Source organism: Sinohyriopsis cumingii, chromosome 3, assembly GCF_028554795.1.
Source record: "Sinohyriopsis cumingii isolate HCF-2022 chromosome 3, ASM2855479v2, whole genome shotgun sequence".
In the NCBI taxonomy this organism is placed as follows: Eukaryota; Metazoa; Mollusca; class Bivalvia; order Unionida; family Unionidae; genus Sinohyriopsis; species Sinohyriopsis cumingii.
Window position 1 is genome coordinate 145,392,825 of NC_142963.1, and position 14,103 is coordinate 145,406,927.

The window sequence follows — 14,103 nt, forward strand, 5'->3', positions numbered from 1 at the left end:
TTTTTTTGCTTGTGTGACAGGTATAGATAGACATTTTTGACTGTTGCCTTTGAAATTAAAGCTATATCCTCTGAAGAGAAATGTTTGTCTTTGAGAAGAGATATGAGTTACGTCCCCTTTCATTATGGCCAGGGTTCATTTAATATTCAAAACTTGTCTGTAAAGGCAGGTGAAGTTTCAATTCATTGGTCACAAAGAATAGCCATGTATACATTCTTTTGATTTCCGGTTCATTACTGGCTTCTCCCTTTAATTGACTGTTTTGGTATCGATGAAATGAGCAACTGGATAATCCATATAGGATGGATTAAAGTGAGCAGGATACAGTAATCTTGTGTGGAACATAAATTTGGGAGAGAACAAGATAGGTGTAATTTATAATTTTGTTGTATCATTCAGATGAAACAATCTTATAATGTAATAATAATAATAATAATATTCAGTACATGGTATTTGTTCAGAACCAAATTTAAAAGGTGAACCTATGTACTGTACAAAGTTCACCTTTGTGCAACACAGTCAGTTTTGCCTTTTCCCACAAAGTGACTGTGCTTCTGTTTTTATATTGCACAGACCTTTGCTTCTTATCAAAACTTTGCAAATATTAAATTCAGTTTTCCTTTAAGAATAACATGAAATTTTAACTGATATTTTGCCAAAATTTATCAGTTGAAAACAAATAAATGATACATCAGTATCTGTTTTAATTATGTTAAATATGTCCTTTTTGTACAGTATGATGTACATCTATTTTTTGTACAGTATGTTGTCATTATTTTTTGCACAACACATGGTACATCTTGTTTTTGTAAATATATACTGTATCAGTATTTTTTGTACAATATGTGGTATACTGTTGGATCATTTAACTTTGTCAGGCTTCATTTCTGTAGCTTTTTAAAAAAAAAAGACATTTTCATTGGTAATTCATTATTTTATGTTTGAGAGTTAAAGTATAAGTAGCTAATTATCTTATTGTGCCTTATCTTGAATACTTTTGAGTACCAAAAATAAAGAAAAACAAAGAATCAATAATGCCAATGCCAATATGGATGAGCATAAGCCAAAGACCTGACAAGTTCAATACTTACACTGTTTTAGTCAGAGTAAATAACATAAGCAGAAGCTGACAAGACTACAACCCTAAAATGATACTACCACCTCTATGAGTACAAACAAAACACCTGTCAAAATCATTCACTTATACCATGTTTCATCAGAGTACAGTACAGCATCAAAGGAAGCCAGCACTACCAAAATGCAAAAGATGCTAACTAAATAGAAAGACAGTGAAATTACTCCTTTGTTTGTACCTTCCTTGTGTACAGAACAGCTTCAGCCACTAGACTTGACAATCAACATAGATTACAAAGAAGAATCAAAATCACACATTCACAACTGTTATGCATTGAAAATGCTTTTATAACTGTTTTTTCAAAGGGTTCGAATAAAACAAACTCATGTAAAAAGTTGTATTTTATTACTATTTTTTCAAAGGTTAGAATAAAACAAGCACATTTATCAAATAGTGTTTTATTACCAGGTTTCAGTATTGACTTTGATTTACTAATAGCTTTGTTAATCTCTAGGAAGAAAACACAGTAAGAAAATGGTGAGTGGAGTGTGCGGGTCATCATCATATGTGGTTAATCTTTTCTTGGGTCATGAAGTTCATGGTTTCTGGGCTAAAATGAAAACCACAAAGTTGATCTCCCATGAAAATTTCTGATACTACATTATTTGTATTTTTTATACAATTTATAGCATATATGTACCTTTTTTTTACAGTGTATGGCATATCTGTACCTTTTTGTACAATGTGTGGTAAATCTCTACATTTTGTACAATGTATAATGAATCCTTACTTTTGTATAATATTTTTGTGTAATGTATGGTATATTATTACTTTTTGTAGCGTATGGCATATCTGTACTTTTTGTACAATGTATGGTACATCTGTACTTTTTTGAGCAGTATTTTTTGTACTATGCATGGCATATCTGTACCTTTTGTTCAATATATGGTATATCTACTTTTTGTTTGATTGATTGATTGATTTTATTTTTAATGGCGCATCAGCACTGTTAGGCTATTTGGCGCCAAACAAAATGTTATATGTATAATCTTTTAAAAGTTATAAAAAGTCTCATATCAACCAGTGATATAAAACACAAATAGTTTAAATTAAAATGGTAAGATGGTAACGGTGTAAAATAAAGCTTCTCGATCAACTGGGGATGTAAATGTTGTATGTTAATGAAAAATGATGAAAAGGTATTAAAAAGGGACGTTATATATATTGCATAAAACTGCACAAGGTGATAGCTTAAGTTAGAGCTTAGAGTAAATATTCACTGCTTTCAGGAACTCTATAATACGAGTCAAGTTTATAGTATCAAAAAGTTCCTTTTTGTACAATATATTATACATCAGTACATTTTGTGCAATGTATGGTACATTAGTACTTTTTGTACAGTATAACGTACATCTATACTTTTGTACACTGTATGGCATATGTGTACATTTTATGCAATAAATCTATACATTTTTGTAATACTTTTGTACAATGCATTGTACATCAGTACTTTTTGTACAGTGTTTGGTATATTTGTACTTTTTGCACAATTTTATTTGTACAATGTATGGTATATCACTACTTTTATAGACTATGGTACGTCTACATTTTGTATAATGTATGGTACATCAGTACGTTTTGTACAATGAGGCATATCTATCCTTTTCTTTAAAATAATGTGTACAGTGTATGGTACATCAGTACTTTTTGTGCTGTGTGTAATAAATCTGTACTTTTTGGTACATTGAATGGCATATCTGTACTATTTGTATAAGATATGGCATTTCTACGTATTTTTTTACATTATATGGTGTATCTGTACCATCTCAACACAATCATGAAAGAAAATATTCATTTTGAGACCAATTTTAGGATATTTAAATGGAAAAGAAAGAGATGAGCCTAATTGGATATTTAAGAAAATAATTAGTGGCTTGATAATTTATTTTTTAATGAATACCAATAATTAAACATATATCTTATATTGTTGCAGTAATAAATTTTGAGTTGTCCAATTACCCAGTCCCCAATGAATAATACAAATTTCTTTAAAATATTGCATGTACACACTTCCTTGTCAAAGCCTTTAAGAGTTTGATTTAAAAACTTGCAAGAAACATGAAATAAAACCTAAAATGCATCAAAACTAGTTTTCATTTAGACCTCAAAAGCATCAAAACTAGTTTTCGTTTAGACATACTTCTGTGTATGGATATAAAGAATAATTATGAGAAGATGGGCTTACTGTTATAGAGAGAGTTTGGATTTTGGAGATATTTTATTTTAAATTTTGTTTATTCAATGAAACTAAACAAGAGGGAAGTTGAAAAAAATATTTTTTATTGAACCTTAATTCCATTGTTTTTAATTTAATTGAAAGTTTTAATACCATTGCAACCCCAACAACAGGGACAAAAATATATTTTACTTAAAACCTTAAATTTTATGTTTTGAAAGTTTTATGTTATGATTTTACTCCTGAAGCTGAATGCACAGTTAGCATGTTTCTCATTCTCAGAATTCTTCTGTTTTATCAGTCCATTGTAACATGTCCTTGAATGCATGGATTTCTCCTATTTGCAGTGATGATTTTTGGTCCTATCAATATGTTAATTCATCCATCTTGGCTAGGCTAGCTTGTTAGATTGATTATGCATAAATCACTTAACTTGTACAAATAAAATTGTCAGGGCATATTTCTGTTCATATATTGATGACCTGTTTTCTAAAATTTCCCACAGTTTGTATGTTTATTTTATTTTTAAGAGCTTTAGACTTGGATTTTGTAGGAAAACATTTCCAGGCGCATTTATGCAGAAAGCACTCACCTAGACAAATAAAATTCCACCTAGGTTGTTTATTCACATACCATTTATGCAGGGTTATAAGTCGAGTCCAACTGCAAAAAAAACAGTTTTATCAGCAGTCACATAAATATGCCAGCAAATCAGGGTCTATTGTGTTTGTTATTTCTATTACTCCTAACAAACTGCATAGACCCAGACTCGACAGCACATTATTTGATGGCAGATTTGGGTCAATGCCATTTACAGCTGGATTTGATTTATAAGCAAGTATACACAGAATGTATCTGTAGACAACCTGATAAGGTTTTGACGTTATTTTTTGCTAATGTTCATCTTTTGTCTACACACTAACATACGGTTGCCGTTTCTTTCATCGTTGGCTTTACATACTGAATGCCTACGATCTTGTATTATGCTTTCTGATAGGTCTGTTGAAAACACGGAAACTTCTTGTAGAACATGTGACAATTGTTTCTTTTGGATAACTTTAGCTAAAGGAATATGGCAAGATTAAATAATTAAACCAATTGCAGTTGTTGCTGGACATGGGATTAACAGTATCGGCTTAACAATAATATGGACTTTACCAGACAGTATGGACAAAGAATTAATATTATCGGATTAACAATAATGGGTACTTTACCTGACAGTATGGACATGAGATTAATAGTATCAGATTAACAATAATGGGAACTTTACCTGACAGTATGAACAAAGGATTAATAGTATCGAATTAACAGTAATATGAACTTTACCTGACAATATGTACATGAGATTAATAGTATCGGATTAACAATAATATGAACTTTACCTGACAATATGTACATGAGATTAATAGTATCAAATTAACAATAATGGGAATTTTACCTGACAGTATGGACATGAGATTCATAGTATCAAATTAACAATAATATGGACTTTACCTGACAGTATGGACATGACATTAATAGTATCGGATTAACAATAATGGGAACTTTACCTGACAGTACGGACATGACATTAATAGTATCGGATTAACAATAATGGGAACTTTACCTGATAGTATGGACATGAGATTAATAGTATCAGATTAACAATAATGGGAACTTGACCTGACAGTATGTACAAATGATTAATAGTATCAGATTAACAATGATGGGAACCTTACCTGACAGTATGGACATGAGATTAATAGTATCGGATTAACAATAATGGGAACCTTACCTGACAGTATGGACATGAGATTAATAGTGTCAGATTAACAATAATGGAAACCTTACTGATGCAAACTCCAATCAATATAAAATATGGGTCAACTTCTGTTCAAGGGTGTCCATTTCTCAGAAAGCTGATGGACAACAAGACTTGTCAAAAAAGAAAATGTCTGATTGTCTTTTATATGCTGATCTTGCACAGATCTGTAAACTTGTGATAGTTTCAGATGGTAATACTGATAGTGAGTTACTAATATTGTATTCAGTTTTGATTATATATTTACAACAGTTGATTAATTTTCATTACAGCAATATTGGGGAAAATGCAGTACTTTATGGGCAAGCAGCAGATCTGCTTGGCAACTAGAATTTCAAGTTGCCCAGGTCAACTATGGATTTTCAGCTTTTTTTCTACCTCAGTGATCATCTTGCTATGCTGAACTGGTGGAGCTATCGGTTACTCAGACACTGCAACTGTGTTCAACAACCACTAATGTAGTTTTCTTTTTGTAACTTTTAGATGCAGTTCATGAATACCTTGAGGACAATCACATACACCAATATGTTATTGCTGTGATGAGGCACATCATTAGGACGGATATACAACAGGTATACTCTTTCCTTATTGTCCTACCTGTAATTTGTGACACATGGATAATTCTTTCCCAACTTTCCTGCCTGTGATTGGCAAGACATGGGTATCACTTTCCTCATCATCCTGCCTGTGATTGGCAAGGCATGGGAATAAATTTCTGTGACGTTTCAGTGCCAGTATTGGCATTGTCAGCAGTTTGTAAGTGCAGCATTAAAAGTTTTAAAAAGTCACACATTTTTTTACAAAACCTTGAAACAGGTAAGTTGACCGATTCTGCACTTTCTTTGCATTCATTTGCAATTTTTTACATTTCATGCATTCCACATTTCATTTGCATTCCCTTTTCAATATGTGCATTATATCTGCATTCCATTCATCTTTGCATTTCTTCTGTCATGTCAACTTTTTCACATATAAGCTAAGCAATGCATTCAGATTGCATATTTACCACTATCATCCATTGCTTCTTTTCACTTTTACTAATTTGGAACAAAATGGTAATGCTTTCACTTACTGGTACATTGAGTTTTCTGTTTTTGAGAGTGTTATGGGAAGAGAACTCTTTAGCTTTCATATCTTGTCTTATTAAAAGTATTCTTTAAAGAAGTAACAAATGCATAATATGCAAAAGACAGTGTCAAGAGTTACAGTTTAAGGAAGAGAACTAGACAGGATAGTTTATCTTATTTCATTTCATTCATGTAAGGATTCTACAAATACAATTGTTGGTGAATTTGTCATCACATGTATGTGATTTTTAATTGACAATATAGCATATTTAAAAATTAGTTACACCATTTTATTGTATGTAATTTTTACTCACATCTGTGTGATCCACACCTAGAAAGGCCACTACTTCTTAGTCCACTTTCTTGTTGCAGACAGGGTGGTCTTAAAGGAAGGTGGTCTTAAAGGAGTGAGACATCTGCAGATGTGCAAAATATTTCAGAATGGCTCAGTAATGTACTAATTCAAAGACCGATGTATCTCAGTTTTCTTTCATTGTGATGAGTCAAATGGAAACTGTAAGAACTGCATGTGAAAAGTAACTTGTCATATACAGGGTGAAAAATTAACTTGTTTGCGTAACAAATGTAAGTGCAAAACCACAGTTCATGACCAGGGCACTTCCTAAACACTGGTAGCCAGTTGACCTACCTGTCTAAATCTGCTCTGTATACCTCCATCGAGGAGCACACACCCCATGCTGCTTTGAAATCTGTACCTAAAGCTTACAGCTCTATGGAATGCCCTCAAATGTAAACAAAACAGTTTATAAAATTAAACTTGTCCACATGACAAATAGAATTGAAAACACTATTTCAGTTTCCTATGGTATATATAAAAGGAATACCATTCATTTTAGACAAAGAAAAACCTCTTTAAAAAATTCTTTATTCTCATGCAGGGTCAACAATGTATTTGGCACCAAACTTGTTCAACATTATTTCCACACAGCTGGCCTTTGTCCATTGACCATGCGTCTGTTATCTTTCTGGTCAACTCACCAAAGAAAAATCAGCAGAAAAAGAGCACTTAACAGATCAAATTATTGTCTGAAATCTTTTGCAAATCTATAATGTGTATGCAGAAGTAAATTTGGCCAAAACTAATCATTGGAAATCAAAATAAGATTAGGTTTTTGAGAAGACATGGAAAAACTGTTAGATAGTAAGAGGGTATACTGACTCAAAGCCATCTTACACTGGGGATGGGTGTGGGTATCACCTCAAAATCATTTGACAAAGTGGAAATTACTAATATGCATTAAAAGGCAACTCCCTGATCAAAAGTTACCTTTTCTCAACATCAAAATAATATATATTTCTGATCATTTTGTCTCCCACTTTAGAGATCACTTATTTTATAAACCCATCTTTCATTACAGAAAGGTTTGCCTCATAATAGAAGGCTTATCATTGGCGAAAATACAGTATATATTTACCATAAATGACTACTTAAACATCATTAGAGAATTACAGTATATATTTACCATAAATGACTACTTAAACACCATTAGAGAAATACAGTATATATTTACCATAAATGACTACTTAAACATCATTAGAGAAATACAGTATATATTTACCATAAATGACTACTTAAACATCATTAGAGAAATACAGTATATATTTACCATAAATGACTACTTAAACACCATTAGAAAATTACAGTATATATTTACCATAAATGACTACTTAAACATCATTAGAGAAATACAGTATATATTTACTATAAATGACTACTTAAACACCATTAGAGAATTACAGTATATGCCATAAATGACTACTTAAACACCATTAGAGAATTACAGTATATATTTACCATAAATGACTACTTAAACACCATTAGAGAAATACAGTATATATTTACCATAAATGACTACTTAAACATCATTAGAGAAATACAGTATATATTTACCATAAATGACTACTTAAACATCATTAGAGAAATACAGTATATACCATAAATGACTACTTAAACACCATTAGAGAAATACAGTATATATTTACCATAAATGACTACTTAAACACCATTAGAGAAATACAGTATATATTTACCATAAATGACTACTTAAACATCATTAGAGAAATACAGTATATATTTACCATAAATGACTATTTAAACATCATTAGAGAAATACAGTATATATTTACCATAAATGACTACTTAAACACCATTAGAGAATTACAGTATATATTTACCATAAATGACTATTTAAACATCATTAGAGAAATACAGTATATACCATAAATGACTACTTAAACATCATTAGAGAAATACAGTATATATTTACCATAAATCACTATTTAAACATCATTAGAGAAATACAGTATATACCATAAATGACTTTTTAAACATCATTAGAGAAATACAGTATATATTTACCATAAATGACTATTTAAATATCATTAGAGAAATACAGTATATATTTGCCATAAATGACTATTTAAACATCATTAGAGAAATACAGTATATATTTACCATAAATGACTATTTAAACATCATTAGAGAAATACAGTATATATTTACCATAAATGACTATTTAAATATCATTAGAGAAATACAGTATATATTTACCATAAATGACTATTTAAACATCATGAGAGAAATACAGTATATATTTACCATAAATGACTTCTTCAGCATCATTAGAGAAACACAGTACAGTGTAATCCCGCATTTACATGGTAGTTCAAGCCATAGAACCCAGCCTTGTTATAAACCAAACCGTGTTATAAGCAACCAGGTCAGTTAGCTGAAGAAAATTATGCATGTATCCCAACTAATTTGTGGGGGGAAAGGTAATAAATGTGGGCAGTAAAATACGTGCTTCATTGGCACATTTACCATCTTAAATCAATGAATATTAAATGGGAAATACACATGTAGTGAAAACAGATAAGGCATATATAATAATTTACTTTATTTAGAGAATCATGGATTGGTACACATGTGTATACTGTTTATATATACATGTCTTATGTCTTATGTATAGCATGAATAGAGTATCAACACCGTGTATTCACCCGCGAATCTTATCACATACATTCAGATTCGCTGCCATCTTTGTAACGAACTAGGACATAAGCAAAAGTTGTGCACATACCAATAGGTAGAAGGCTATGATGTACAGGCCTATGCAACACATATCCAGCAACAAAATGCATTAGAATATGTGTATACTTTTCAATGCAATAATTATAATTCTATAAACAGGTTTCAGGCACTATCTGATTTGTGTACAAAGTGCAACTTGTTAACATGGAAACAACTGTGTGATACTGTTCAAGTTACTTCTCCCTCTGAGGCCCCCCAAATGTCTAATATGTCAATGTCTTCTTGTATGTATGTAAATCAGTCTCATATTGAACATTCTCAAATATCCACTACATGTGGTCATGGTACAACAGATGGATCTTGTATGTTATCTTCTTCATATGTTTATGTAAATAATCAAGGCAATGTAAAGAAATCTGTCAAGTCTAAAAACAATACATTGCATACTGCCTTGTCTGAAGATCAATCCTCTGATCAAAATTGTCATGTATTTGGCCTCCTCAAAAGAGGTCTGCAAGTAATCAACCTAAATATTCAACACATCATTCCTAAACTGAATGAGATAAAGTTAATATTACAGCAAACTAGATCAGTCAACATTCTAGGTCTATGTGAAACCTTTCTTTCCGACGATACTGATGATTTGGCTCTCCAAATACAGGGGTTCAACTTTGAAAGAAAAGATAGGGAATCCATGGGGGATGGGGGTATTCTTCTCTATGTAGACAGTTCCATTAGTTATAACAGACGTGTTGATCTAGAGACTATTGGGGTAGAGAGTATCTGGATCGAAGTAACCCTTGCCCAATCAAAGCCAATACTCTTATGTTCGGTTTACAGGCCACCTAGTTCCACAGCTGATTGGATTGATAGATTTGAGGTTCAAATTCAAAAAGCATTACTTAAGGAAGATTTAGAAATTATCATATTAGGTGATTTTAATATTGACTATATGAAAACTCCACCATTAACATGGATAAGTAGTTTTGAAACTTACAACTTTACTCTTTTAATTAACACCCCAACTAGAGTAACGGATAAAAGTGCTACTATCATTGATCAGGTCTATACTAATAAACCTGAAAATGTAAGTGAAATTAAGGTACCAGTATATGCACTGAGTGACCACTACCCAGTCTGTATAACTAGACATGTTCTGAAATCATCTAAAAATGGCCAACACATTGAAATTCAATACAGGGACTTCAAACAGTTTGATGAGGAAATGTTCTTAAATGATTTAGTTTGCAAACCTTTCCAATCAGTCTGCACTATAGCTGATGTCAACACTGCCTTGGACAAATGGTATCAGATGTTCAGTGCAGCCTTAGACAAGCATGCCCCAATTAAAACAAAAAGGGTTAAACACCAAATTACACCCAAGTGGATTACCCCTGAGATGAATGAGGCTAGGCACCTAAGAGATAATTTCCACAAGAAAAAAGACATGAAAAGCTATAGAAAGTGGAGAAATAAAACTAAGCACCTGATAGATAAGGCAAAAGAGAACTACTATAAACAGGCTATTAATGAAAGTAAGAGTACCAAAACATTGTGGAAGCATCTAAAAGAGCTGAACCCACGCAAGAACAGTTGTCTTCCCCCTAGACTTAAGCAAAATGATGATATAGCAACATCTGTACAAGACATTGTGGAAATGTTCAACAATTTCTTCATAAGCATCTCCAGTACGAGTATTCAGAACCAGACTAATATCCCAATTGAACTTGATGCTCTGCTATTATTTATAAGAGCTAAAATTCCTGATGATAATTATTTTTCAATAGCTAATGTTAGTGAAGCTGATGTTTTTGATATGCTAATTAAGGTTAATATTAATAAATCCTCTGGATTGGATGGTATTGGTCCACGAATTCTTAAAATTGCTGCACCAGTAATAACAAAGTCACTAACGCATATCATAAATTTAAGTATAATGAGTGGTAATTTTCCAGAAACATTGAAATGTGCAAAGGTTACACGTATCTTTAAGAAAGGAGAAAAGGAGGATCCAGGAAATTACAGACCAATATCAATTCTACCTGTATTGTCAAAACTATTTGAAAAGCATGTAGCCATTCAGGTCTATAAATTTTTCGAAACATGCTCTCTATTTCATAAAGCTCAATCAGGATTTAGAAAGTACCACTCGTGCCAAACAGAACTTACCAAATTAATTGATCTTTGGCTGAAGGAAATGGATAATGGACATATGACTGGGATTGTTTTCCTTGACTTCAAGAAAGCCTTTGATCTTGTTGATCATGAAATTCTGCTGCAAAAGTTGAACTGTTACAGGTTTGACAATCCTTCTTTAAACTGGTTTAGATCATACCTAAACCAAAGGTCTCAACAAGTAAGCATTGGCAATATTAGCTCTCAAACTCGCACTATTCATTCAGGAGTCCCTCAAGGCTCAGTTTTGGGCCCTCTCCTCTTATCTATATCAATGATCTACCATTAAATAATGAATCCACAAACACAGATTTGTTTGCAGATGATGCAACTTTGTATACATCTAGTTCTGATACTGAAGTTATCCAAATGAAATTAAACTCGGACCTTATCAGAGTCCAAAACTGGGCACAACAAAATAGGATGGTAATTAATGAAGGTAAAACAAAATGTATGATTTTGGGGACATCTCAAAAGCTACACAAGTCAGGGAACCCAGAACTGTCTCTTGCAATAAATAATCATCCATTAGAAAATGTCAAACATGAAAGGCTTGTAGGTGTGTCTGTAGATATTAATTTATTATGGAATGACCATATTGATAAGCTTTGTAAAACACTGTCATCCAAAATTGCCCTTCTCAGCAGAATCAAGAAATATTTACCTATGGAAACTTGCAATCTATACTACAAGTCGTATATTCTTCCAACAATGGATTATTGTTCTAATGTATGGGGAAACTGTGCCAAATCTGAGCTTGACAGGATTTATAAACTTCAGAAACGAGCAGCACGTGTAATTTTAGATGCATCTGTTGATCATCCCTCAAAAGCATTATTTACAGAACTCAAATGGTTCACAATATATGACAGGATAGATTTTCACAAGGCAGTTCTTTTATATAAATGTCTACATGGAACTGCACCAGAGTATCTTCAAGACTTATTCAGGCCTTTTTCAACACAATACCAGTTGAGATTAATATCACATGGAAACCTTCTAATACCAAAACCAAGAACAGAGCAATTTAAAAAGAGTTTTCAATACTCTGGTACAGTTCTGTGGAATAAGCTTCCACTACATGTAAAATCTGCTGAAAATATTAGGGTATTTAAGAAAAGATATCATGAGCATGTATGTGTTTCTAACAGATAATGGAATTTAGTATTTTAATACTAAACATGTTAAAATACACAGTAATTATTGCCATCTTCATATAATGTGCATTGTTATACTCTCCTTAAGAGGGCCTCAAGGGAGAATAGTCCTTGACTAATGAGTCACCCTCTATAAATAAAGCATTATTATTATTATTATTATCCACAATGCAAGTAAACTATTGTAAAAATCCATACAGATATAAAAAATTCAATAATTTTGTCACAGGTCATATAGGTCTGAATTCAGTGGATAAACATAACACAATCACGTAACGAATGATGAAGCACATTTACTTTTCAGTACGTCCCAAGTCAGTAAAAGTTAGTTTGTGTTTTAAGCCACCATTGTTAGCATTCATAAGCACAAACTTTTTCTCTGCAAAAAGCAAATTTTCATGGCACAGTAAACGTGTTCCACTCACGTTGGAAAATGCAAAAATCCATCAGATTCCATTGCTTTTATTTAAGTTTGGTACTGACTTTTTTGAAGAAAAGTTCTTTGTTTTTATTGAAGATTGTAGTTGGCTTTCCTTGATGAAATATGCATGCACTATTAAAGTCACCACTAAAGGGCAGCTTTAGAGAACCAAACAAATGCCTGTTTCTTATTGTGGCGGCAACATCAAATAATTGTATTACATTATTGAGACTGATTTTTTTCCTTTTGCATAGTACGTTTTCATAACAGTCAGTGCTTCAAAGGTAATGTTTTCTTTGAAATTTCAGCATTTTATCTGGGTACATTTAAAAAAAGTAATTGGCCGTCATTTGGTCAATTGTATTTACAGTTCCTCCCTGCCTATTGAATAAACCAACAAGTAAGATTTTTTTTTTTTACATTTTCGGTTGCATAGTGATACTGTTTCCACTCAATTTAACAAAGGGTCAACGGATGATAGAGACGCAGGTGTTCTGGTCTGATGGCAAGGATTAATCCAGAACATGTGGGCGTTCTGAAGGATTTAATTCTGAGTGGAAAGAAGAGGAATTTTGCACACCATCCGCACACAAATGTCAGTCTATGTAAATATGTTAATTACTAGTGAGCGGCCAAAAATCTGACGAAAGATAGATTACAAGATAATACCTCGTCTGGTTGATCTCCGCTACCAGAAATTTCAACAACAAAAGAGTGTGTGTGTGTGTGATATGGATTTTTAACGTAGCTTTAACAATTTTTCTGTCATATTGCTACACTGTCCGCAGTATGACAGTCTTTAGTGATGTCTAACACTGGGGTATCATGCTGCAGACATGCAGCATGATGTCCCACCCAGTCACATTATCCTTACACCAGGCTGACTAGTTCTAACACTAACCTCTTAATGCTGAGTGCCAAGCGAGGAAGCTGTATGAGCCATTTTTGTAAGTCTTTGGTATGACTTGACTGGGGATCGAACCCACAGTCTCCCGCATCAGAGGTGGACGCTCTAACCACTAGGCCAGCGGAGTTGTAACAACAAAAGAAAGCGGATATCTCACAACATACAGTACTCATGCTCCATGTCAGCATAAGTGGATTATACAATGCACTGTT

At 32.5% G+C, this 14,103-nt stretch overlaps 1 protein-coding gene across 6 annotated transcripts in view; it reads left to right on the forward strand.

Annotated features, from left to right (window-relative positions):
* The window catches only part of LOC149804074 (leucine-rich repeat serine/threonine-protein kinase 2-like), a 327,016-nt gene that overhangs the window by 14,655 nt on the left and 298,258 nt on the right, over positions 1-14,103 (forward strand). For all 6 annotated transcript variants that reach the window (XM_089953980.1, XM_089953981.1, XM_089953986.1 and 3 more), the window contains exon 3: positions 5,596-5,684. In XM_089953980.1, coding sequence (XP_089810106.1) covers positions 5,596-5,684 — 89 coding nt within the window. The remainder of the gene's footprint in view (positions 1-5,595; positions 5,685-14,103) is intronic.